Below are 27,987 nucleotides of genomic sequence, written 5' to 3'. Positions count from 1 at the left end.
TTTTTGTCTTTAGTGGGGGTTTCTTTTGCTGAAAAGAGCTGCCTGCTGGGGTGGAATAGATGCTGCTAGAGTGAACCTAAACACTGACGTTGCAGGCTGTAAAACCAAAACAATGAGCTGGAAGACACTAAAATGCACCATAAAGCTGAGTTGAACTGGTAATCCTCTGTGAGTTTGTCACTATGAGCAATGCCTTTCGCATTACACGCAATCATCTGAGCCGCGGTTAATTTAAAGATATTCATTAATGCAGCTTTAAGTAGATAAAACTGAAAAACTTCAACATATTAATCGTTTATTCTGCCTGAATCGTGACCAGGCAGACCTCTCGATAACATTGCCTTACAGTTAATAGCAGTATAAACACAGGCTGATAGCATTTTTAGCCATTCGGCTGCACACCAAGTCGTGTTCGTCTGCTGTGTTCGTGCAGAATGTAGATTGTGGGAGGGCCTGACAGCCTTTGTAAACACGGCTTTATCTCCGACTGTAAGGCCCATTCATCAGCGGCCCGGTATACAGTAACTCTCTAGTGTCCATAGCTGCAGCGGAGAGTTCACTGGGTTTATGGTACCTGACACTGAACCGCTAGGTCGATCAGAGAGGACGAGACGCAGCCGGGACTTAAGCCTCTCACAGTAAATCCCCAACAGCTGCACTCGTTCTGATGTCTCTCTCTCTCTCTCTCCTCTCTCTCTCTCTCTCTCTCTCTCTCTCTCTCTCTCTCTCTCTCTCTCTCTCTCTCTCTCTCTCTCTCTCTCTCTCTCTCTCTCTCTCTCTCTCTCTCCTCTCTCTCTCTCTCTCTCTCTCTCTCTCTCTCTCTCTCAAACGCGCACACACACACACACACACACACACACGTTAGGACTCGGCATGCACACACATGTTAACTTTCTTCTCCTCCTCTCGCCCTTTTTTCTCCGAAAAACTCGCACACACGCACAGAATATATATCTGCAGTCCCGTATGTAAACACGTGCTGGTCATTCTATAGGCTCCACGTGAGAGCGGCCGCTGCACAGCTGTGCTTACTTTCCTCAAGTCTTTCTCAAGTTCTCAGGTCTCACATACACACACACACACACACACACACACACACACACACACACACACACACACACACACACACACACACACACACACACACACACACACACACACACACTGTAAATGTCCAGAGGTGGACTGGGTGTGTGGGAAGAGGAGAAGAAAGGCCAGAAGGAGAGAGGCTCAGCGAGAGAGAGAGAGAGAGTGTATAGCACAATCCTCCGTCCTCTCTCCCAGTGTGACTCGTAAACAATAGCGCCTTTAAGGGGAGGTGGTGCCTAGACGGCACGGGGAGGGGTTTCGGTGCAGAAGAGTAGAAACATGTGCTCTTCAATCAAGAGGCTCTGCTGCGGTTTATAAATATCTGTACTGTAGTGCTGGATAGATGGTTCAAAGCCTTCGGCCATATGTGTTAGACCTCTTGGCTCCAGCACAAGCACGTTGGAGTTAGTGCTCGACAGCCTGCTCGGATGTGCGGTTCCAGATGGTAAACTACAAAAAACAACAAATGTCAATTAGACTGCTAAATGCGTTATGAGTATGGAGGGAAATAATCGCAATGTGAGGAGAGCCGGTGCAGAGCTGTGTGTGTTTGTGGTGAGCTGCTTCATCAGCGCTGACCAGTAATCACAGGTACGCCGGGAAGAGAATATAAATGGCAATAAAGCAGCCAAGCTGCCATTACTGCGCTCAATGTGGTGTGTTTAGGGTCAGTCTGCCTCCAGGGTTCCTTCTCCTCGCAGCCAATGAGAAAGTGACGCTGAAAATGCCAGTGGGGGGAGGAGAGAAAGTACAGTGGCTATAAGAACCAGATATTTGTCTCTGGACTTCTTCCCAGTTGTAAATGCCCCCCTTTTGGGGGCCTCACAGTGTGTGTGCAGCTCCACCAGCAAGACAGGCTCTCCGAGTCTAAAGGGGAAAATAGGAAAGGAGGTAGCAGAGACACAATGCGGTCTTTATCATTTACGCACGCCTGCCCGTCACTGACAGCTCAGAAATACCACCACTTATATCCGCTGTCACGCCGCCCTGAATACAAATACCAAAAAATGACAGCAGGCATACTGTAGATGTATAAACACAGCAGAGCAAATGTGTTTAAACAACCTCACAGTGAAAACACTTTTTTTTTTTTCTCTTTCTCCCCCCTTCGGAAAAATGTCATACATGAATACAAAGGAAACCTAAGTTACTGTACTCACAGTAACCGTGGATTCTGTTATGGAGAGAGTGAAAACAGAAGCTCCACAGGCCTCTGGCAGGGTGTAGAGACATGTTGGGTGCACAATAAGGGATAATCTGACTTAGAGGTCTGTGCAGCATGATACCCTGAGGGCTCAAGGGGTGACAGAGTGCACTGGGAAGCAGAAAAAAGAGAAGAGATATTGGTCTCTGGGGTGCGCGGATGATACGCTAGTATCTAATCTGGGCTGCGCTTGTTAACAAAAAGGTCACGTTTACTGGCGTTTATTTATAAGACAACAAGTGGCTGTTATGAAGGCTGTTAACTTTACGAGAAAATCTGTCAAAAACAGTCAAAGGTGCAGCCGCTGAGACGAACCACAATTGCTGCACGAGCTCTGACAACTCACATGTAGTGCACTGACGAGCGTCAAGCAAACACGATGTGAGAAAAAAAAAATGAAGATGAAAATCGTTAAAGCAGCAGTTCGGGCGCCATCGGATCAAAACAAACAAGCGCTCTTGCACACTCTGATTAAAGGTAAAAGTTAGATGAAATAAACTGTCACTGAACATTACTTCCTCACGCAACGTGACAGCGAGCCTTTGAAGCAACACAAAAGAGTTTGACCTTTGAATGCAGTAGTCTCTCATGCGCAACAGGCAGGAGAGACACAGCGGGGACTGTTCTGTGCAATTGTTTGATGGATAATACAGTGAGATATGTCTTGGGTGCACAGACCCTCGCTTATATACCAAATTATCTAAACTTCCTCCAGTCGAGGCAGGTGTAGCCAACTCGAGATGCATGCAAAAAAAAAATGCCGATCATTTAAAAGAGGAAATACTGTCTGGAAGTGCACAAGTGGCAGGTTCTGCTGTGCAGCAATGTGGCTACTGCATTCATTAGCCAGATTTTTTAGCACAGGTCCCTACAAAGGCTGTGTATTTCATGAGTGGCCTTGGGGGGTCACACCGAAATAGGCCATCTGGTTCTCATTGTACTACGTCCTTTTAAGAGATAATTAGGAATATTACAGAGTCAGCCATGAATACATAAACAGAATTGGCCATGAATCCACAAGTGGAGTTGTTAAAGAAGCTCCCCCCGAAGAGGCAAGCTCAGCTCACTCCAAAAGCCCCCTTTAAAAAAAATAATAATAATCTTTTCAGGTAATCAAACTGCTCTGCTCACAGTAAATCTAACGTTACGTCCAGAGTCAAACAGAACAAAGTGCACAACGACAGGAAAGGAAAAGGATTCCGAGGCCTAGGCAACACACTTCACCTCTTTCCCGGTTGAACGTTATGTAAGGTGAAATCATGGTGCCTCAAAACACACGGCAACGTTTTTTAAGGTAAACACATCTGACCTAAAACAGAAAACACGCTCCTCTGACATTTCTAGGCGCAGCTTTGAAACAGGAAATACTTTCAGCACATATTCACCCCACGGGAAAACTTTTTTCATGCAAGCAACTTTTTTTTTTTTTTCCCAAACACGGCTAAAGCCCGCTCACTCTTCCTCTTTTTTAAAGAGACGGTTTCCCTTTAAGCCGTTGCAGAGCAGATGGTTCACGACAACTCTCGTGGAAATACCTGAAGTCAGCATATTCCCCCTCTCCGCTGTAAGCAGGCTAATCAAACATGCACACTATCCCTCCGTGTTATCAAACAAACAATGCAGTGCACATACCCATACACACCAGCGCGCAACCCTCATAATCCAGTGTGGGGCTTGAGTTTTTTTTCACCCCCACTCTCAGGGTAGAAGAGATCGCTTAAAAAAAGAAAGCATGAACATTTCTTTGTCTGGGAATTCAGGGTCAGGTGATTGCCGACAGGAATTCTGGTTGGCTAGAGAGGACTTGCAAAATGTTGGCAGCGAGCCAAGAGGCTGTCTTGCAAGCAGGGCTGGAAATTTGCTGCAAACCTCATCTTCACCCTCATATCCATAGCACAGAGTTCATTTCCATAGCTGGGGGAGGGGTCAGGAGAAGAATGGGGGAGGGAAACGGAGAGGGAGAGACGGAGAAGTCCACTGTAACACAAGGCACATGAAAAAAAAAAAAGAGAGAGAGAAAGAGAGATCCTGGAGAAAGTGCAAGACGGCAGTAACCCTTTCAGCCACCGTGTCCTTCCTGCTGCAGAAACATGCAACAGCTAAAGGCTCTGTGTCAAGAGCAGAACCACAAACAGGCTAGCTATGCCTCATATTACTCCTCAGGAAAGGGCTTTGATGCCTGAACAAATCACTCTTTGTGCAAATTAGATCAAAGCTTGCAATACGCCAGATGAGAAAAGGGGGGAAGAAAAAAACACACACACACTCAAAATTTGCATCTTGCAAATCCCCTTAAATCTCTCCCTTGTAGAGCTACTTGTTTAAGAAAATCCACCTCTGTTTGGAGGACGTGAACTGCCTACTTGCCTCGTATTTTACGGCATTTCACGAGTGGGACCCCGGCATGTCCTGCTAATTTGGCAATATTTCCTCCCTGGAGACGTTTTTATGGCTGAGCCTTCTCCGGGGGAGAGCCTTGGGGGGGTGGGGTGTGGGCGGGGAGGCAGAAGAAATGGAAGACCCCATGTTGATACTACGGAGACTCCTCATTATGTAACAGATGAAGTTTCACTACATCACATTACAACCAGGAGTCATACTCAACATGACTAAGTGATGATCAATGTGGGGGGAACTTCGTATTTATGTTGTGTTAGGAGCTTTTATTAGTGATCCAAAAGGGAAATCCGAGCTTGGACGAGTAACCGCAGTGTGATCGCTCCGACTGAAGTAAAAATAAATACCAGGTTGTTGGCAAAGCTGTTAACGAGGTATACAATTTAACAATGTAGGTTTCCGAATCTCATAATGAGTCCATGGATGGTTTCTTAGTTGTCATAGAATAGCAGATGTTCAAATGTCTATTTCAAAGCTTTAAGGACTTCACATCACGTCAGCTTAAAAAATGGCGCACCACAAAATGACTGTCACTCTGATAACTTTTCAGAGCAGTGAAGTCCTTCCTCATCAGATTGTGAACCGCTGTGCAGAGTTTTTTTTTTTTTTTTTTCCATCTGATAAGGCTTCAAAGTCAGGGATCTCATCAAGATTTCACCGTCTAACGCCTGTCAACAAAGTCTGTGATAAACAAGGAGGTTGTTTCTGGAAAAAGGCTAGCGCTGGGTAATATGTTGTAATATTTTATATCATTATCGTGATATTTGACTTTAACGCATGCTTTTATGACATCACGCCTAGATTAATGCAATGGCCTTAATACTGGTCTATGTTGGAAAGCCATCTCCTACGTCTAAAAAAGACCACATACTCCAATCCTCCATTGATCCTAAGATTATGTTGCTTCCCTTTAAAGCTCTGCAGGGTTTGGGCCCCAAATGTATTTCTGACCTACTGGATCCCTATTAGCCTGCACGTAACCTTAGATCCTCAACTGAATCTGCCCTGTCAGTTCCAACACGAGGTGACCAGAGCTTTGCATTTAGGGACCCTCGTTTATGTAGCTCCCCATTTGTAAATTAAGTGTCCCCTTTTAAAATCTTGTCGGTAAGTTAATATAATAAATTGTGTGTGTATTGCAATGTACCCAAAAATGTCAAAAAGGCCATTTCAAGGGTGGCTGTCACACAAGAGGTAGAGTGGTCGTCCACCAGTAGTGTCTACGGTTCGATCCCTATGCCCCGACCCCTGCAGTCTACACGTTCAAGTTTCCTCGGGTGAGATACTGAACCCAAAACTGCTCCCTGTGGCTCTTCCATTGGCATGTCAGTGTGCATGTGAGTGTGGTGAATGCTGACCTGAGTTCTACAGTGCTTTGATTGGTCGGCAAGACAAGAAAAGAGACAAAATAGTCCATTTACCACATGCCCAGCCCTAAAAGAGACCATCTGTATGGCTGGCTACCATTAGGCATAAGAGGAAAAATATGTTTTTTGGTGATTTAGTTGAACTGACCCTTTAATGTAGCCTGACTTCGCCACAGCGCCGAGACACCAAAGGCAGTCAGAATGATGCTATTCTAAATTTACAGCAACGTTGTCATCCAGGAAGCATGAATCATGTCAAGGCATCAAACAGATGTGATCAACACAGCTGCATGTGATCCGTCCACCGCTAATGCAATAGACGAGAACAAAGTCAGGAAATGCAGGAGCTGACCGAGCCAGTGGCGCTGAAAAATCCACTGAAATAAATGGTACCTTCATGAGATATCAAATGACCCATCAAATACACTTGGCCGTGAACACACCACAAGCCCTGTCTTTGACCCTGCATGGCGGCTTTGGTCCACACCTGTCACTCACCCTGTCATCTACGGTGGCTGGGGTACTCACCTCCATCTTCCACTTGGCCAGCCACTCCTCCCTGGTCCGCTTGCTAATGTAATAAGGGTCACCAGCCTGGAAGGTTATTCTGGGCACAGGCCTCTGACGAAGGCTGATCTCCCAACCAACTCCCCCTCGCAGCCTGCCTCGACCTCCCTGTTTAAGGTGTCAAAACAAAAAAAAGTTAGCTGCTAGTTCTCGATTCTTACTTTTAGAGTTCCTCTCATAATGAGGCATTCAGATTTGTAGTAAATCTCATTCAATCTGTCACTAAGACAGACTCTAGTGGGTAATCTGCGGTTGAGGCGATGGGTTTTTTCTCATTTCTAAAAAGATGACTCGCATGTTGGTGTGCCGTATTGTGTAATCAGTTTGTGATTATCCAGGCAGCAACCATCTATGCCACAGTGTCTAATCACAAATCCCTGGCAACAGTCTTGCGGTCAACAGCACCGACTGATACGACAAGCTCCCAAGTGTATTTGATATTTCAAATCTATACACCATCAGGTACCATTTCTTTCACAAGCCCAAAGGCAGGAGAACTACTCAGCTTTTCTGGACCTTGGAGAAGAAAAAGCCTTGAAGAAAGGCGACTATGCGAAGCCTCTAGTCAAGCAATGGTGCAGATAGAGTTTACTTTCAAGAGAGAAGGTGTTAAAAGGTTAAACAATACACAGAAATAAACTTGAAGGAACGCTTTGATATCTTTGCCAGATGAGAAGATCGATACCACTCTCATTTCTGTCTGTTTGTTACGAAGCATCAGATAGCAGCCGGTTAGCTTAGCTTAGCATAAAGACTGGAAACAGGGGGAACCAGCTAGCCTGGCTCTCCCAGAAGGTAACAAAATCCACCTACCAGTAGAGTGGGAACTGATCCGATCCAATACTCATACTCGGTTGCTGATACTGACGTAGTTCACATATGGGATTGACATCACAGATCCATGCACTGATCCAGTTTTCATAGTTTGATTGACTCATTGTTAATTTGACATTGCACTCAACATATGTATAGTAATCTACTTACGAGTAAATGATAATGCATTGTTGTGCACTTGTGCACAACTTTTTCAAAACATTAAATGAGTGCTTGTGGTTTACTACAGCCTCATGTAACTTTAAACACACAGTAGTACCACCAACAACAGCAGCAATATCAATAATTATGATAAAGCCTAGTCTCCAGGATATAACACTGACACTTAAAGTTTCAGCAAACCACTGATATGTTTGCATTTGTATGTGTCGTAGGTTACGTACAATCCCATATTACGTGTCATATCACAATCACATTACAGGTTGATGACCAGTATTTTATATCAGGAGGTGGATGCTGCCAAGCCAGCGACCACACTGTTTCAACATCCGTAAGCATTAAACCACTGGATATTTTTAAGGAGACCTTGGGACAATTTACAACCATGTTTTGTGGCCAAGTAGTATTTTTGGTGCCTAAACCTTACCAGAACATAAGCACAACAATAACCCACAACAAAAACAGGAAATTTAACCCAAAGAAAGTTGCAATGTATTCGTGGTTTCCAGAAACGCACACTGCCAACATTTATTTGGATTATTGAGTTGATAATACCAATAAGTACACTCAAGAAAAATAGAGCTTTGATATTAGTATGGTGTATCAGAATTGGATCGGAACTCAAAAAGTGGATCGGTTCATCTCTACCAACCAGCACCTTCAAAGCTCACAAATGTAAACATTCAGCGTGATGCCAACAACCCAAACTGGTCCTGCCCAAGAAATGGTACATCACATAACCTATAAAATGGTGGATTTCCATTTTTGCATGTTTGTTTTTGCGGAGAATGAAGCAACATAATGTATCTTGTGAAGAGACTATGTAGACTTTTGATTGTTGAGTCTCATTCTCAGGTCGTCAAATACCACTGCGGTAAGCCACCTCAACAAAGTGTTTGCATTAAACGAGACTCAACAATCAACTTAACTGTGCCTTTAACGGGGCCTGTGTACCTAATTATCCTTGGACAGAGCCAGGCTTTCCGGTCTAAATGCTATTCTAAGCTAAGTGGCTGCATGTCTTTAGCTTCATATTTACCATATAAACTTCCTCATCTCTCAACAAGAAAACGAGTGCACTTCTCAAAAGGTTGAACAATTCCTACCCAGCTACAGTCATGCAAAACAACATGTAAACACAACCTACGATCAAGGGTCACTACAACTTAAGAAGAAGCCGGGTGTAAAAACACTGGACGGTTGATGTTTTTTTATAACATACCGGTATGATGGCATCAGGTGGAGTATCCTGTTCAAACTCTGTTTATCTGTGACAAAAACTGTCCTTTTCTTTCAAGTCAAAAAAAGCACTTCTGCTTCTATTCAAGCTGCACCATGACCATATATCACGCTGGCATGCAGAGGATCCACGGCGTGTGTGACAGGAAAGGTAATTCACCCCAAAAAAAGCTGCTACAGCCCTGGCAAGTGTAAAAGACTTCATAAGAGTTACATCAGCCTGAGAACAAAGACTAGAGAGAGCAGAAATCTTACCTCGGTCTTGACTGCATCACCCCCGTCCTCCTCCTTGTGCTCCACATCTAGAGGGAAGACAGCGACACAATAGCTGGTCTGAATCATTCATGGCACAGTGGAAATTGACCACGTTGGTTATCCTTGTATCTGTGTTAAACTTAACTGGCCTCACTGGCATCAATAAAGCATATGACACATTTATTAACCCAAATCGTTGCGCTCGCCCTCCACATCGTCCCATTAACTGCGTGTTTGATCAAATTAAAGTCAAATTAATAAGAGTGCTGAGAAGATAGTGGCTCGGGGAAACTCCTAAATCGTCTGGGCTTATGGGAGCTTGTGCGCTCAGGTGCGTTATGAGGGCTTGATACGACCCAGAGGGTTTGGAGTGGCTGCCGAGGTTATGATGAGTGTGGAGACCGGCCAGGTTTACTTTGGCATATGTCACACTTCTGACCTTATATTCCCCCTTTTTTGAGACACACAGCTGGTTGCTATTAGTGTGGCCCCTCCTACACCACTGACAACAACATACTGCTTCACTTGACTGTGGCTCTGGGGTTGTATATAATCTCCCTGCTAATCTCCTAAAAGGCTCAACAGCATCAGACATGAGGCTCTTCTTAAGGCAGTTGTGTTCTGTGCAACTGGAAGGTGGACAGATGCAGAAGTTGGTATTTTTCTTCTGTTCAATGATGGTAAATCAAATGAAAATATATATGTGTATGTATATTTTTTGCAAATCCCGTCTTTTACTTGTGATAGATACTCTCCAACTTATACTCTAAGTTTTTACCTCCAATGGACAATTTTTTAAATCGCAGTATTGCTACTTCATCAAAATACCCCCTTTCCAACACAGATATATTGTAGGGATTTAAAACTAAGAAAGACAGATATTTTCCACAGGAAAGAAAATGCCTTTTAAATGCAGAGGAAGTTGCAAAACCAAAAGTGAGAGCTGCTGCTGCAGCAGGAGGGTAAAGATCATCAAAAATAGCAGCGAAAATATTTGGCGGACGTGCAGTGAAACCGCAGCCTAATAAAAAAAAGAGTCTCGAAACACAATAAAAGCTCCAGTTGGGATTTCCCAGTAACTTGGCTGCCATGATTTAAGATGTGGAGGACCACAACAACAAGGGCATGTTATTCATTCTTAAAGAGCATTGTTTTCCTGTGTTCAGCAGAGCAGCGAGGGGTGAGCCAGGGAGCATGGACGCCACCCAACTGAAACACTAACGCAGCAGTCAGGATTCATGATTCATGAGATGTTTTTTCAACCCCCCCAGAAAAATAGATCAGGAAGCGCAAAAGCAGCTTCAGGACAGAACCTCGCACTATCGCCTCTGTTGCTGTTGTTTGATTTCAAGATAAGCGAGCATTTCTAAAAGTGCCCCGGCATCTGACACCAGCAGACTACGTGATTCGAGCAGCTGTGCCCTGAATTAGCATGATGGCATCGCCCGAGTAAACATGACTATCTGCTGACTCGAAGCCCAAACACTATCATAACACTTGAGCCCTGAGAGGCTACCGACAACTTTTGATGGCGTGTTTTCCGCGCAGCCAACTCTGGCTTGTCAGTGAAGTGCCCTACAGACCTGTCCAAACAATAGTCCGCTCTCTTAGCAGCCTCTTCAAGTTGGTTCCATGTGTAGCTGAGCCCCTGCCCACCCCCCACCTCCCCCTGCTCTCTTTTTTTTTTTTTTTCCATCCCTCCCTGCTCTGGTCTGGTCTCCTCGTCCTCATCGCGAATAAGTGACTATATAACAAATCGGCGAGGCGGCGTGGACTGCCAAGGTCATTGGGTTTGCGAGGGGAGCTGGCTAACGTTGCCCACAGAGAGTATACCTTGCCAGTTTGAGTGGGTTCCAGCTCTCGTGTTGCCGGAGCTCAGTTCCACTCCAGCCGGAGCTCCAATCCTTCCTGTGCCCTCCAGATGGATGACCGAAACCCTGTTTAGCTGACTATCGATCCACCACACCGCCCCACACCAAGCACTCTTCTTTCTGGGATGAATACACCAACCCCTCCCTCTGTTCAAACTTGGGGTTTAATATCTCCCCGCATGTCTGTTATAGTCATAGATCTGGTGTCCAGCGAGAGATGGTTTTCAAATTTCCACAAGATCACTCCGCAATTACACTCTAGGCAGCACTGTAGGCACTTTTTGCTGGTGTAATCTGGATTCAAAGTGTGTGTGGCCCTTTATTTAAAGACTGCACATGCCCACTCCCGCTGCTTTCCGCTCCCCAGTCGCCTGCTCCCACAATCCTTTGCATCGAGCCGGCTCACTTCACTTACTATTTTGATGTCCTGATTGAAACGACTCCTCAAACGTTGTTTCAAACATTTCAAATATTACTCAACCGATGCCAAACAGAAATTGTGCATGTGTGTGTGAGTGTGTGCGGCGAGCAAACTACAAACTATCCATCCTGCTCTACGTTCACACATTACAACGTGACTGCCGATGCCTGCCCGCAGCCTCGAGAGAGAGAGAGAGAAAAAACATGTCACTAACATCTGCTGCTGGTCTTCGGGGGCCTGCAGACCCCACACAGATCTCTGATCTGAATTTCTGCACGTCTTTTCTTTGTCTTTGCGGCTTGTGCTGTCTACTTAGTTCCTCATTCTGTTGATTCAAAGCCGTCTGCTGTTTGTTGAAGGTTTTAAAATACGTTTTACTTCCTGTGCGTCTTTCGACCTTTTTATTTTCTGTGCAAACTGGGCGAAGTGTTCGGCGGTGTGTCACTGTGTTTAGAGATTTGAGTTCAGTTCAGATAATGATGAAATGAGTGTTTATTGTGGGTGCTGCTATACTGCAATATCCAGAGCCAGTAAACGTGTGGTTAACCTGTCAGTAACTCCATTTACCTACTGTATAACAATGACTTCTGCTGGAGAGCATATCTGTGAGAGTGACTGAGAGGGAATGTTTCGCTGTTTTTTTTTTCTCTACTAGTTGTGTGAGCGCGAGTGAGTCTGTGTGTGAGAGGAAGAGGCTAAGCCCACAGCTAATGGGTTTTGCGGTTGACAGCGGCCCACTTTGGCTCGCTGAGGGCCCCTTCAACATGTGAAAGACTTCATAAACCTGGTTTCGGTCAAACCTACCTCATCCCATGTTTGACTCTTCGCTCTAAGATGACATGTTAAGTACATATCAGGAGCGCACATCTGTAATCCCTTACATGTTTCGACAACACTAGGCTATATATATTTTTAAAAAAGGTGGTTCAAAATGGATGACAATGGAGATGATCCAGAGTAATTTTGCAGGATTTCATCTCGTCATATGGTCAACTTTTATTTATTCATTTATATCAAACGTACAAGATGTAATAACCCTCAATTTTCACTGGTGTATCGCTGTTACCCTATTACATTGTCATTTATAGCTCGGATGTATTAATGATCAGATGAATGGCCAGTACTTGTAGGTTATACTACAAGGGTTACTGCTATAATACACATGAACACATAAAGCAGACTTGTCAATTTTTTTGGGAACCTAATGGTGTGAACATCTTTAAAATGTTTTCTAATCATCAAGGTGAATATGTGAAATGTAGGTATTTGCCGTGCCCTCTGTGCTCACCACTGTATCTGATTAGCACTGGACCCGAACCCAGATCAGGCGACAGCCCTGAACACCTGGTTCGAAGCGCAAACAGGGTTCTCCCAGATTTCCTGCTTTGAAGTGAAGTAACAGATCCTAGAAGCACCGATCAGGTGAATACAGAGTGCAGACTCAGTTTGTGAAGAGTTCTGGGCACGACGCCATCCACCTGGCAGGGCCCCCGACAGGGAGGCGGCCACAACAGAGACCTGCCAGCTCCCGACAGAGGCTCGTTGCCAGGAGACGAGTCGCTCCTCCCCGGGCTTTATTTACTGCACTCCTCATCAAGGTCAAAGCCGGTGTCTCTGTGGCCGAGAGAGGAGCGAGAGAGACACGTGGCTGACAGAGAGAGAGGGAGATGGGACTAAAAAGCAGAGCGCGGGGGAGCGGCTAAGTGATATTGTTAATCTCCATCTTGGACTAAAAACTACCTGTCAGCACCACTCTCTCCCAACAATGCCCCCCGGATTTATATCATCTCCACACTCTGAGGTTATCCACTGCTGCACTGTGGCCGGAGCGGACTGACCTCTGTGGGACCAGAGCTCGTTTAAAAATGGATTCATTTTAAATATTTATTATAAAAGGTGTACAGCTTGCATTCAAGCAGTTGATTTAAGATATAATTATTAATTTCACTGTCTTTGTCGTGCTTTTACTCCAGTTCAATGTTTCCTTAGTAACTGTTTTGTAGCAGTGGTGGCAGGGGGTCATGTTTAATGTGAGTGGTAGCAGCACAATCGTTTATATTTAGTGATTTGATTATGACCCTATGCTCGCTTGTGTTTTTTTCTTGCTTTGCTTTGTTATCTACATTATAATATTCAGTATTCCATTTGTTCTAACTGTGCTGGTAATGTCCTGAGTGCAGCGTAGACTAAATACTGCTGCTGTCTTTGCCGTTTTGTGTCCTAAATTATGAACGAAACTTCAGACTTGTCACTCTCATAATCTAATTGGTTATCTTATCGTGATTGGCCAAAACAAGCGGGTAATTATCAGTTATTGGTATTGCATCGTGTGAAGGAACTGCAGCTGTCCCTTCTTGCTACTTAAATTCAAAGGTAATCTATTAATCGATTCTCTTTTTTCATTGCTGCTGTCTGAAATTTTATTTTGGTCGCGCTGTGCAGCTGGCACGTTCAAACATCAACTGGTTGTGCATATTGAAAGCATTTGGTGAACCACACTGCGTTATTCATAACAAGTGAAACACAGTGTGCATAAGATTCTGTGTAATAACGGTATTAACAGTATCGCTGTGTCTGATTTAAACTGCAGATCCAGTGTCTGCTCGTGCCTCTCCTTCACAGCACTGTTCTGCAGTGTGACCGCAACACTTTCAGCCTCAGCGTTACAAATCCTGGCAGTGTCGGTGCCATGCTCTGTGTGTCTAACATCCATTTACAGTTCATTACTCAACATCTTGTACCAGTCACGTGATTCGTTTGGATCAAAACATAGCCCGGCCGGAGGAAGCAGAGGCAGAAAAAAAAAACTCACATTTCGTTGGGCGCTCCAGTTTCCGTCTCCCTCGCTTCTTGCGCGGCGGCGTCAGGCTGTCGTCCTTGTCTTTCTCCGAGTCCTGCTCTTCCCGGCTGGGCAGGAATCCGTTCTCCTGGGACCGGCTCCGGCTCTGACCCTGGGAGCTGTCCTCTGCCCGGCGGGAGGAAGGGTCTCTAGGGATCCCGTTCTCCACTTCCCTCTTCTCCTGTTTGGGGAAGCAGGCATCGGACGTCCTGTCTCTGTGCCCGCCCACGTCTCCATTGTGGACCTGTGCCATGGACGGCCTACCCACCCCTGTGTAGCTGTTGCCCACACCCACACTGCCTTTGAGAGAGCCACAGCTCTCGACCTGCGGGCGAGGGAAGAGGGGGAAATGTTAACATCCTCTCAATCTGTCAGCTTTAGAGATGATTATTGCTGTAGCTGTTCGAGAGGGTGTTTTGAAGGTGTGTGACATATCACTGGAATATACTGTAGGTGGCTGAGCAATAAACAAAACCTTCCAGGAGTTACAACAAATCATCCAGAGTGTTTGAAGAAAAGTAAAGCAGCCGGCATTATCAGGGTGAGGATAAACTCTCCTTAGCCTGAATGGGCTATTTGAGAGCAAATGTGAATCAAAGCATTCATCCATTTCACATTAGATAAGCCTAATTTCATCCCTTAAGCCTTCTCCGGCTCAATCTGGACAGAATCAAACACGTAGCGCAACTTCTGCACTTATTAGTCAGTGAATTATGGCATTTCCCTTTCAGCTCTGTTAAACCAGAGTTGTAAACTTCAAAGCCGTGCCAGTAAATCTGCCGCGCAGCCATTAACATGCAGGCGAGGAGGGGATTACATTAGAGTTCATCAGGTACACTGGTGAGCTTCCTGTAGCCGTGCTTTTATCATTACAGCAGCACGGAAACATGTCAGGAATGTTGGCCGTGCGACAACGAAGAAGTTCTCCACTCCGTCCACTTTGGAACGCCCCGTCGAGCTATTTCATTCTAAGCAGAAACAGAGGTGACCTATCTGAAGTTACAGCCGCAGACGTTCGGTTGTTACACCTTCCTTTTGCCTAAAAAAAGCTGCGCCCGTCTTGGAAGACCTAGAAAAGATTCTTTTTTTTCCGACTCAACACTTTGAAGAAATGTGATAGCGTCTCCGCTCCTGCCTAAAAATAGCCACAAAAAACACACTTTCTCAGACAATCCCATTACTAGGTCACTGGGAGCAGAAAGTGGAGCATGTCTTGTGAGATCAGACTGTCAACACTGATGAGAGCAGCGCCGAAAGCTTTCATCCGCTGCAGACGTAGGTACAGCAGTTTGCATTTAAGGGAGGCGACAGCATCGCCTCGGGAAGTATCTGCCTTTCAGCAGGCAATATTTAGCAAACACAAAAACCCTGCGCCAGAGGCTAAAAGGTCAGATCTAATCTTGTTCTCGCAGATGGATTTGAAAAAGCACAATGTATAACTAGCTTTAATGTGACCCCGAGACTTATAAAACGTCTGAGTAATGAATGCAATGCAAATTATGTGGAACAGATCCGCTAAAATAAACTTCAGGGGGAAGTCGGACTGTATCGTAAAAAAAAGAGCTACATCAAGCCAAAGTTGGTTTTTAAGCATTCCTCGCAGGCCGCAGACCTCCGAATGACTTCATCACTGTAGTAACTGAAAACAAATTAACTGTAAATGTTGAACAGTTGCACGCACACAAAGCGCGGCACTCGAGTAAATCTGTTTGACACGATGAATGAAAACAAACAAATCCACCGCTCAGGCATTATTAATATTCCGACTCAGTTCAGAAGTACAAAAAGCTTTCAGAGTGAGTGTGGGGGGTTTTCGGCAACAAACACACAAGCGCAAACTGAGGGAATATGCTCACACACACACACACACACAACTGTCGCTGGAAGAATGATGCAACAGATTACTGACCCAGTGAACTACATGTGGCCCCTGCCAGAGGTCAGAGGTCACCGATGGCAAATCAGGCGGCTCAGACAGGCAGACAGAGGTCAAAATGAAACACTGGCTGCCTCATTCAACTTTACTACTGCAGCGTCAGAGCTTACTACTGAAGCTTACTGCCGCCAATGTAATGGACAAAAAAAAATCCTTTAAGGTCATTATCATGAGAAACCTTCTCAAAATTGTGGCTTAATAACTCAAAATGATGACTCGGTATTGCAAAATATTGAGGAACTTCCTGAAAATAATGACTTATTTTCTCAAAAATACGTCTCAGTAGCGCAAAATAATGACAAACTTTTTGAAAAGTAATACAATTTCTCAAAATTAATGATGTTAACTTTCTCAAAATAATGACTCAATTGCCTCAAAATTATGAGTTAATAGGTCAAATTAATGAGGAACTTTCTTGAAATAACGACTTGTTATCTCAAAATAAGAACAAGTGAAATGTGACTAATGCTACTTTAAATATAGATTTGATATAAATGCATGTTCTTTATTACAATAATTACGAATGTGTATGTATATTACTCACCATTGCTCCTTGTACGATCAGGTTTAATTGTCTGCCTTGTCTACCAGTAGGCTAAATCACTGGCATATTCTTAAGCCTATTCTTTGTCTCCTTCCGTCGTACCTATGCATCTAAAGCCTTTGAACAAATGGATGTTAAACTCTTTCCATCTGCTGCGCCCTCTGCTCAAAATCACCTGCAGAATTACCTGTATGTTCGAGGGCTGGTTCCACTTGATGCATTTAGAGGGACTGTAAATTACATCTGGCTGTAGACGTTCCGAACGTCGGTGAATGTTTCTTGATATCTCGCGGTCCTGAAATTGGTTTTCCGTTTGAATCTGTTATTTCTTTGTTTTATGTCTGCAGCTGTACTTGTACTGTACCGTGCCCGTCATGGCCAGGACATCCTTGAAAACAAGATATTAAATGTCAATGGGAGTTCACCCCCCTGGTCAGTTAGAGGTTAAAATAAGTAACCAGGCGAGCATTTTTTAACCTAATCCGGACTATCTGAAGGCAGTGAATGTTACAGCGTGGACCCCTGATAGTAAAAGATCAGCAAGGTCAGTTAATATGTAAATAGAAACCCTGTGAACTCAGGTGGATGAATAAATACTTTACTACGGTTGGCATCTTTTTTAAGCAGTCATTCAACAGTCTCTACGTCCATTATGTTTGTGCACTTTATGGGAAAAGGTTTGAGGCATTAACATGCTTAAAGCCCCTGTACGGAGTTTTTAACTGGATATGCAAAAGTCTCTGGTTTCTGCTGATGTGTCTCTGTTACCTACAACAGCAAATGAGCCCATCAGCGTGAAGATACGCTTTTTCTAAGAAGTCTAATTCTATACCTCTGAAAGGCCTTGGTCGGGTCGGACCACTGACGAAACGATTTACGGCAGTCAGACCGGAACTGACAACATTCAGGATACGGCATAGCTGTTTTGTTGCTACGCTAGCCAGTGCTAACCGAGCTAAAACTTTTGTCATGGCTGATAATGAGACAAAGAAAAGAAAAAGAATTCGAACCGAAAACCAACGAAAGGCCAAGAGGGAATCCGATCGAGCTAGGGCTAAAACACGGATAAACATTGGCGATTCCTTCCAGAGATGGAGAGAGTTGCAGGGCTTGAAGGGATTCAGGTCGGATCCAGAATTCGCTCGATTCCTCCTAGACAGGTTTGTAAATTTTATTTCATTTATGAAATGTAATGCGGGACGTAGTTTACAGCAATACATGAATTTATGTTGTTACAACAAAGCTGGCTAACGTTACCACTAGATAAGCTCTAGATACTACACTCGTGAAAACGACAACAAACGTCTTAGATCACGCATCCATTTCAGCTGTGTGTATGCTTCAGCCCAGCCGACCTGCAACGATGCATCGGTAATATCCTCTGTCATTACAAATGATTCAGTTTCTTACTTAGAACAAAACATCCATCACAATCACTGTGACTTTGCTGTAACGCTAGCTCTGTAGCACCCTGGGTAATATATATAGCTGGGAAATTGCAGCGCAACAGCAGCATTACTTTGTTTCACCGGCGGCATATTATATTAAGTAGAAATACAAATAGACACATTACATCGTCCATATGCACGCTGCAGATAGCTGCTGTAAAAAAAAAAACGTTTTCAAAGCAAGTCCCATCGTCTTTCTGACGTTTCCAAAACAAATCTACACGCGCCGGCCAGACAAACGTCTTCACGACAGTGGGCACTAGAGCTCATGGGAAATGCAGTCTTCATTCCGGCAAAACACTACCGCTTTCGTCCAGCGGGGCCGCCAAAATCAACACTAAATGAAAAGTCTGTACAGGGGCTTTAACATGACAAAGTAACATCTGGATTCAAACAAAAAGTCCAGTAATGCCTTACAGACAGCGCATTACGTCGGCCAGCGGTTACTCGCAACAACACCAACAATGAAACACCTATCCGACTGGAGCGTCTGGCACATGTGGTCAATCCCCCACAGCTGCTAAAACACTCGCTCAGGCGCCCTGATTCTGACTATATCTCGTCTTTATCTGCGATTGGTCGGGACCGCTCGGCTCCTCTTTAAAACACACGCCGACACAAGCCCTCTGGCATATCCCTACTCGCCATACGTATCTGTAAACATTTTTGTAATCCCCTTTTTTTGGGGGGTCTGTTGAATCACACTGCGAGATTTAATTAACATGATTCTGAGCAGAGGCTTATGCAAATGATAACATCTCAGGGAAAAAAAAAAAAACATACCCAGATACAAACCGGCCCAAGAGTCATTGTTAAGTCAGGCCTTTTCACTACAAAAGACATCACAAACAGATTATAAATGGTGCTGGTGTTGTGGCTGTGCGTGGCTGAGGAACATGGCGGAGGCTGTGTGGTGATTATGCACGAGTACAAAAGAAGCATTATGCTGAAACAACACCTTTATTTTGATGCAAAGGCTGCTGATTGGGTGTCATCTTTGTACAGATATTCATTATCTTTAAATTCAGTTTCAAATGTGCAATGGTTCACCAAGACGCAAAGTTTGAATGAGCAACCCGGACCATCATGAGACACTTCAGGCCGAGATGTACTGGCAACAAACTGGTTCATATGATGTGTCATGTGGCAAAAAAAAAAGTGTTTGTGGCTGTTCCAAAAGGTCACACTCGATGATGGGGGAGAAAGGGGGTGATGTCACAGAGAGCAGGAAGGCAGATTTTCCTCGAAGGCATTTGTGGTATTGCATTCGTTTTTTAAGGAGTAATGAATAGAGAGCTTGAGAGAGAAGATCAGGCCCCTGCACATATGACCTGTCGCTGGGTGAGGGGGCTGTGAATGTCACACTGTCTGAAACGCTGCAAGAATTGTTTAACAGTGCCCCCCGCAAATCACGCCAGAAGTGGTGCGGGTGGTGGTGGCCTGGGTCCAGACCTTCAAATCTCCACCAGCATCAATGTATTCAGTGACTCATTTGGTTTAGATAAACAATGATCAATTCCTTTAAGGGTATTTGCAGGTCTTTGGCAGTAGGAATGTATATATATATATATATATATATATATATATATATATATATATATACATATATATATATATAAAAAGAATAAAGCCTTTCTTGAGGAAGCTGCATGTAATCCGATCATTGCCTCCAGCAATTGCATTGTGGGTAATGTAGGCACCTGGTTTTGAAAAGTATGAAGAATGCGAGGAATAAATAAGGCGGTATCTCTAGTTCTGTTTTTTAACCTGGCGCTTACATTACCCACAATGCAACTTCGCCACTTAGTGACATCACTGGAGGCAATTTATCAGATCACATGCAGCTTCCTCTGGAGCCACAAAAAGCTTTATACTACTTGGTGGAGTTACCCTTTAATGAGGTGAAACTAAACCGTGAATTCGGTCTGATCGTGAGGCTGGGGAGGTGGTTTTCACTCTGCTATATGATCAGACAAACACTTTGTTTGAAGGGTTACTTAGGGCTCAGCTATTCTCCCACCATAATGCTTATCATATGGTCAAACAATGTCCGCACCCCATTACTGCAATACGACCTCTCTTTTGCTATTCTTCACACAGCTATTTCTGTACAACACCATGCTTGCCTTCCAGGAAAGATTATCTAAAAACCTGCGCATTTATCCCCATATTCATATGATTAATCATGTCTCGCCCTTCTTAGCGACAGCAGGATTTTCACCCTGCGAGTGAGGACGGCTGGAGCAGCTGCCTTGAGATGTAAACTGGACGACATGTTCTTTGCCTTTTATTTGACATTGAAGACGCAAATAGAGGCAAACAAAGGGAACAAAGGACTCGGGCTGGAATAGAACTGCGGATATTGTGGCTATGTGGCGCACGCTGTAAACATTTGACTACCATACCGCTCAAATAGGCGTAGTTCTTAATGAGCATGCCGCAGCCTGGATTCGTGTCCTTTAAGATTTGGGATGACCAACCCCGAGCGTCAACATTTGACAACCTGGGAATGCAACTCGATATTCAATTATCTTTGTCCAGAATGACTTACTCCTCCTTTAACACAATTCAAATTATGCTTAGAGAGATTTATATTATCAGACATTATGACCGAAGAGATTCAATTACGAAATACAAAAAATGAATCAAAAGGTGCACTATATGTAACTATTTAGCAACAATTTTGATTATAAAGTCATATATTTTTGAACTTTGAGACTTCTAACCGGGCAGTGTGCTCTTTGACTTCTCAAAACACTAGCCTGTCTTCTCTAATGTTTAAAATACAGATGTAAACACATGGCTCTGAACATCTGAAACTCATATTAGCTCTTTGGCTATCAGCTTTCAAGAGCTCTGTCTCTATTTGAGACTAGGGATGGAAAAATAACATATTTTATCAAACTCTCGCCAAAAACACTCAGGATAAGTTGATCATGGTGAATTTCCATTATCTAGATAATCATGAATATCTACTCGAGTAGCCTGGCATCCTTTTCACTGACAGATGATGTGCGTCCTTTCTGTGATGCAACACAAACTGTTCAAATAAAATGGTGGGTTAAGGGATTACAGTATGTTTAAGTGCCATTTTAAAAGTGTTAAGCTTATTTTGATTATTAACGGGAAAACATCATTAAGGACGATCATTCTGCTCATGATAATCGTGACAAGAAATGTTCATATCGTTCTATTTATAACAGACTAGTGGAAAAAAAGTTGCATTGTGCACCTTTAGTATTTATGTTTTATCAGTAGTAGTAATTAGCGGGTAAAGGAATACCTCTGCTGAACAAACAATAAATGTGTTTTATTTATTTTATGTTGCTGTGCTCGAGGGACTATCTGATATCTAATTTTGACAATGAGCGGTGTCTAGTCATTATATTGGAAAACTAACAATAAAAGCACTTTAAGACAGGTGTCCATGGATGGATGGATGGATGTAGATGTAAAATGTCTGACATGTCAGATCAACACTTACTGGAAACTGCTTGCGCTTCCTTCCAGACTTGCCAACTTTACAGGAGGTGCTACTTTTAGCCGACTTCTCCTCTGTCATCAGGTCCATGTCCAGTATTGTGCTTTCACCCTGTCAAAACAAATACAAACATCATGTACAACATACCTTGGACTTTTAATAACTGGAGTAATATTGTCAAACTTTTTCAGGCCTGGATGCACATAAGACATTGCGTCTTTCCAGGTTGTGGTAGATGGCGTTTGTGCGTACGGTAAGCTAAGTGGTTGCTTTCCTTCAGCTAAAGATGCTTTAGTTGTGATACGACACACACCAAACTGTACCTAAGTGAAACACTTGAACATTTCGGGGGGACTGCAGTGGGTTCCTGAGTGTCGCTGGCCTGAGTGGACAATGAGACAGATAGAAAACTGAGTGGCACGTTCCTTTGAACTCGGCTGAAGTGAAAGCTCCACGGACGCAGCGCTGACCTTCCGCAGACAATCCCCTCTTGACACCGTTACAAAGACGTCGACCGGCCCCCACCTCCCCCTTGCTGCAATTTCCCTTTGATTAATAAAACTGTCTACCCCCATGAACAAAGCCCCATGTCCGCCACCACCAAGTACCCCTGGGGTGGATGGGAGAAAAGATGATCCTAATGTAGATGCTTTGAGTTTCAATATTGACTGAATAGGACCACCAGCACCAGATCTGAATGCAAATGAGTTTGCAAGGCCATTCCTGACAGCTGCGGTGAGGAGGGCGGAGGGTTGGGTCCTTATTAAATTCCTTCAGTGGTGAATGTGAGATTCCCCCCAAGATAAATGAGCTCTCAGCACCGTAGGGCATCCTGGTGACCGGGTCCCTCCGCTGACTTGTTGTTAAGTGCTTTTATTTTAATCTCGGCCACTGTGGCGAGGATGACATGACAGAAGATTACTGTAAGGAACCGCATGACTCTGTCGTCTATAATGGATCATGTTTAATACAGTAAGACAAGTAGGGGAGGCCAGGGACAGGTGCAACACCTTAAATTCTGCCAATACAAAGCAAACTATAGTAACACTGCACATGTGCAGCTACATCACCATCCTGCTTCACAATATTGCTACTAAATTATCTGGAAACAGGTCCAGTGTGTAGGATATAGTGGATAAAACACGTGATAGGCCCTCTCCAGACTCGTTTGGTTTGTCCGCTCTGGGCTACTGTAGGCGGCGTAACATGCCAGACTCAGTGGAAGGGGATCCACTCAATCTGTTGATATAAATATCATTCAAAAGCAACAAAAACTCATTGACTCATAGTTTCAGGTGATTATACACTAGTGGAAACATAATTATGAATATTATATACAGTTTCTGCTAATAGATCCTCCCTAAATCCTAAACACTGGATCTTATACATCGCAGCAACCAGAAATGTTGGTTAAAAAATTTCAGGGGAACAAATTTGGGGGTTGGAATTATTCCTATTCAATGTAAATAGACACGGTTTCAAAATTCTCTTGTATAACGAAATCATCTTTGTATAATGGATTTCAGTTACAGTCTATGATGCTTGTGTGGTTGAAAACAATGGGTTCCCTTTGGCAGACTCAAAGACGTCCATGAAAGCAACACTACGTAGCTGTGAGATACAGCTACCTAAATGGTCGGTCAACAATCCAAACAATACTGACTAAATGCTGTTTGGAGTCATGTATAACAATGCTTTCAAAATGTTTGTTTCACCGCTGCGACGGTCTCTCATGACTCCATGTGGGCTTACACCTGCAAGTCCATTAGACAGTGAGCAACATAATTAACAACGGAGTAAACATTTTTGTCAACACTGATGAAAATTCAGCTTTTGATTGGGACAAAATCCTTCGCAGTGTAAACACACCGTATCACTTTTGTATGTAAGCCGATGTGTAATGCAGCGGTTTTGCACGAAGAAATGATTGCGGTTGGTTCTGCACATTCCTAACCGGGTCACACAGTCTGACGAGTCACGATACATGTTGTAACCTCTGTCAGGGACCTTTGCGTCATCTCATCAGTCATCACCTTCTCTCTCTGCTCTGTTTTCCAGTAAAAGCCTTAAAAAACAGGGCTGCACATTACGGTAAACACAATCATACTGCAATTATTTTGATCGATATTACGATTGCAAGATGATTCAAGATTAGCTAGAACTGTCATTTTTGCGTCATTATTTTAACAGGATGGGACATTTCTTGAGGTCTGTACCAAACAAACATGTTTTCTCAAGAACTGCATGTCAGGGCTTCTTTGCAGCAGCACAGCACGTCATTATCACGCTGTCTTGTCACACATTTGACCTTTCATCCAAATATTTTCAGCTTCCTTTGATTTGTACATTGCACACTGGCCACGTTTGGATTTGGATTCAGATTAATTGTGCAGCCCTTCTTAAAAGCTGCTCTCAAGAAACTGGACTCCTGCACACACAGAGTCCGGCAGACTCCACTTGTTCAATAATTTAAGAGATTGGAGGATGTTAATAAACACCAGCAGGAATTTCAAAAGGTCAGGCCATGTTACACCCTGAGAGTGTTGGCTTCTTAAATGGAATAAATCCATCAACCATTAGGGTCCTGGGGTGATAAACTGATTTGCATAAAGAGATGGATGTAAGTGAGTAACCGATGCTGTGATTAATGGATAAACAGGGTTGTAATTGACAAATATCGCTCCAAAATCATTGAAATTCCTCGGTGGATTTCCGGATTAAAATTCAGAGCTGGTTATTTTAAATGTAGATTTCAATGCTTTTGAGAGAGTACGTGTTTTGCAGATGGTCCCCGTTCATTGTGTGATTACTAATAGAGAGCCTGGTGCTTCAGTTTTTCCTTACAGGGCGGCAGAATTTGCATAGATAATAGCACATTTTGAGTGCAGCCTGGTGTGCAGGCTCATTTGGGAACCACTTACATGGATGACACAATTCAGTGGTGCCTGCAGGAACAGCCTACACTGCACCGCTCATCCAATTCCCAACCCGAGCGAACGCTCAGACACACACCGAATGGAAAATAACACGCCATTTTCACACACAGCTCCACTCTGATGTGTTCTGCACAATGGGAAAAATAAACAGAATAAACCTGAAATATGGTTTGTTGTTGCCTGGAGTGAACCCAACTGCATTGTCAATATCTCTTACCCTATTTCCATCTGGGTAGCCGGTTATTTAAGGCAATGTCTGTTGCCAGGCAACAAGACTAAGGGCAGTTCTGTGTAATGGGAACATGGAAGGAAGAGGACAGATCCCCCCCAGTAAAAAAACAGAGCTAGAGAGCCATTCCAGCTCCAGCTCAACCTACACCAGCCAACGCCCACGTCACCAACCACCATTACAGCAGCAACTGTCACAGAATACGGCTGCATCTCGCAGCAGCCGGCTGCGCGGGGATGCTGCCGCTGCCGCTGCGAAGCATCAGTGATGCTGCAGACTGAGATAATGAGCCTGTCTGCATCATGAGAGGTGACATGGCACTCCGTATGCAGATGGACACTGACTATTTCTCCACTGAAAAGAAGGAAATTATGCTGCAGTCTCTCCGGATCAATAAGGCATTAGGTTGACATTCATAAAATTGGGAAAGGTTTTTAATTGGCTTTGACCCTAACTTGCACCATATCTGAGTGCCTTCCTCAATATACTATCAACATAACACCACTCACACACTGCACTCATTCATGCACACATGCGCGCTCTTTACAGATATTTTTAGGAAAATAGTACTACATCATCGCTGGAGTGAGTAATCTCCTCCTAAATCAGATCTGGAGAGCGTGAGGCCTTTCAGATAAATTGCATTTTGCACTGATGGAGAGTAAATCCAAAATTAATCAGCAGCTTATCCCTAACTCATTCAAAAAAAAAAAAAAAAAAAAAGCCACAACACCACTGAATGAACCTTTTGAACCTTCTGGCAATAAAGCCGAGAAATCCCGAGTCATTCACCAACATGCCGGGCTTTCAGAGGAGCCTCATAAATACCTCGAGCGAGATTCCTGAGGCGTGCTTTCATATTTCACACGTGTTTTTCCGTCCACCTTACCATTCTGCTTCCAGGTGAGTCAGCGTAGTCTGAGGATTTGAATGCAGTGGTGTTGGTGTTGGTGACAGTGTTGGACGGCATCGCGGTGAAGGCGGGGGGCTCTTCTGGGCGGGTGGGGGGGGGGCTTAATGTTCTCGATGTGGAGGGTGAGAGGTGGATACAAACTCAAAGAAACAACAAAACAAAACAAAAGGAATGAGAGATGATCCCTCTTCTCTCTCTCTCTCTCTCTCTCTCTCTCTCTCTCTCTCCCTCTCTCTCTCGGCTCTCCTGAGAAGAAGGGAGAAAAGAAAAAGGGACAGTCATTGCTTGTTCATGATCGCACGAGAATGGTTACATTTCACTTTTCCTGTCATACGAAGGCTGTTTCTGAGCATCAGCTTTCCCTTTTGTTGAGTGCACGTCATGCATAGGACCCTCACAGGCATAGGATACTGTATGGCTGCTATTGCCTATAGGGCCTGGGCCACTTTTCTACTTTTTTTTTTAACGCCACAAGGTTGTATCGGTGTACAGTAGTCGACTTTAATGGCTTCTGTCATGCACCCAGAATTAACCCAGGGTGATTATATATTATTAAATCATTAATATTTCATGTTTAACCTTAAGCTTCTGGGTTAAAGTGACTCCAGCAGTCAGCCATGCGCACACAGAGAGGAGCCCACACACTGTTGCACTCGTGGAAACGTGCAAAAAAAAAAAAAAAAAAAAAAGGACAGATCATCAGCCTGCACATCTACATTCACATGGGATGTCCTTAATTTCCTCTAAGGGGTTAAAAAAGAAATCGAGATTGATGACAGCCGCCTCTCACTTATCCACCATCCCCTGCGAATGAAGTCCTTCCCTCCCACAAAAACATTAATTGCAGGCAACAACCATAACGTGTTATCTTGAGAAAACAATTTATTATTTTAAAAAAAGGGGGGGGGCAACACGGGCGTTCAGTGTCACCGCATGTCCACGCACATCACGCTTTTGCAACCGAGGCCACACGCTTTCTCCACTCACTGCCATCGACCCACTCTGCGTGGATTATTCAATTGGCGAAGCGTTTTGTTTTTTTTTTTAGAAAATTTGCAAAGTTTGAGACGTGGTTTTTTTTTTTTGTGCAGGAGGGGAAGTCTTGCAATATGACCCAGGGGGTTGTGGCTCTCTCTCTCTCTCTCTTTTTTTTTTTTTTACAGGCCACGGCCACTCAACTATAAATCGCCGTTATATTTTTTTTCTTTTAATGAGGCCAGTGGCTTTTTCCAGGAGCCCGCGGTCCCGGTTCCGTGCTCTAAAATTCGGTCAAGTTCAAGTGCACGTCGCGATGTCCAATCAGCATATCTGCAAAAGAGGAGAAAAAGAAAAAAAAAAGAAGCAAACCCCACTAAAATAGCTATTTCCCCGTCTCCATCGAGCGCCTTCCGCTCTCGGGGCTTTCACGTTATTGTTCGCATAAAGGTTACCCTTCCTGCGCGGCTACTAGTGCCGGGTTAAACGGATTTAAAAATGCGTGAATCGCTGTGTGTTCGTTACCCGATTTTCCCAAGTCCCAGGCCTGACCCTTTTTGTCTCGCTTGCCTCCCGGAGCCTCCTTCCTCTTCTCTCCCCGTCCTCCACCTCCCCAGCCGGCCAGCTCTCTTCCAGATGCACCGCTCTCACTGCAGGGGCCTGCAGACTGTCTGCCGGCTGCCGCAGGGTCCTAAAGACTACCCTGCTCAGCACCGACACCGCGGTGTGCAGATAGTGTGGCAGGGGCACTGGGGCGAAGGTGGTCTGAAGCAGAGGCGGAAGCAGTTCTCAGGTCTTGCACTTGAGTTAAAGTAGCAAAATCGAAGTGTAGAAATACTCCGTTACAAGTGAAACAAATGCATTTGAGTGTTTCATTAAAGGATAAGTTCACCCAAAAATGAAAACTCACTCTTTATTTGCTCACCCGCATGCAGATGGAGAGTGCCATGATGTTTTTCTGTCCACAAAAAAATTCTTGTGCCTCAAAGCGACACAGAGTTGCAGCAATAACAGCTGAAGTGGATGGGGACTGGTTTTTAAAACAAGAAAAACAACAGAAAAAATGCATAAAATGTCTCCGTGCAGCTTGTCCAGAGTAATTCAAATCTCCACTTGCCCACTTCAGAGTGCTAGCCAATGCTTGTAGCTTAGCAGCAACAGTAAAAATAAAGAAAATAAATAAAAGGATGTAAACAACGACCTGGATCAGTCCAAATGAGCTGCATGGAGCCATCTTATGTTTTCTATACAGTTTTTTTTTTTTTTTTATGTCAGCAGAGGCG

The 27,987-nt window shown here is 44.1% G+C and overlaps 1 protein-coding gene across 6 annotated transcripts in view; it reads right to left on the bottom strand.

The window, feature by feature from the left end:
* Positions 1-27,385, bottom strand: part of dnmt3ab (DNA (cytosine-5-)-methyltransferase 3 alpha b) — a 45,070-nt gene extending 17,685 nt beyond the window's left edge. The window contains exons 1-6 of one of the 6 annotated variants that reach the window (XM_030444028.1): positions 27,230-27,385; positions 25,706-25,975; positions 21,655-21,762; positions 14,216-14,567; positions 9,112-9,158; positions 6,586-6,732 (exon numbers count right to left, since the gene is read on the bottom strand). In XM_030444028.1, coding sequence (XP_030299888.1) covers positions 6,586-6,732; positions 9,112-9,158; positions 14,216-14,567; positions 21,655-21,762; positions 25,706-25,786 — 735 coding nt within the window. In that variant the 5' untranslated portion in view covers positions 25,787-25,975; positions 27,230-27,385. Of the gene's footprint in view, positions 1-3,828; positions 3,890-3,925; positions 4,210-6,585; positions 6,733-9,111; positions 9,159-14,215; positions 14,568-21,654; positions 21,763-25,705; positions 25,976-27,229 lie in introns of those variants that run through there. The other 5 variants (XM_030444029.1, XM_030444031.1, XM_030444030.1 and 2 more) reach the window with 5 other exon arrangements.
* Positions 27,386-27,987: the final 602 nt, after the last annotated feature.

This window comes from Sparus aurata, chromosome 16 (assembly GCF_900880675.1).
Source record: "Sparus aurata chromosome 16, fSpaAur1.1, whole genome shotgun sequence".
Taxonomy (NCBI): Eukaryota; Metazoa; Chordata; class Actinopteri; order Spariformes; family Sparidae; genus Sparus; species Sparus aurata.
The sequence above is the reverse complement of the archived record's forward strand: the minus strand, read 5'-3'. Positions and strand labels throughout refer to the sequence as shown.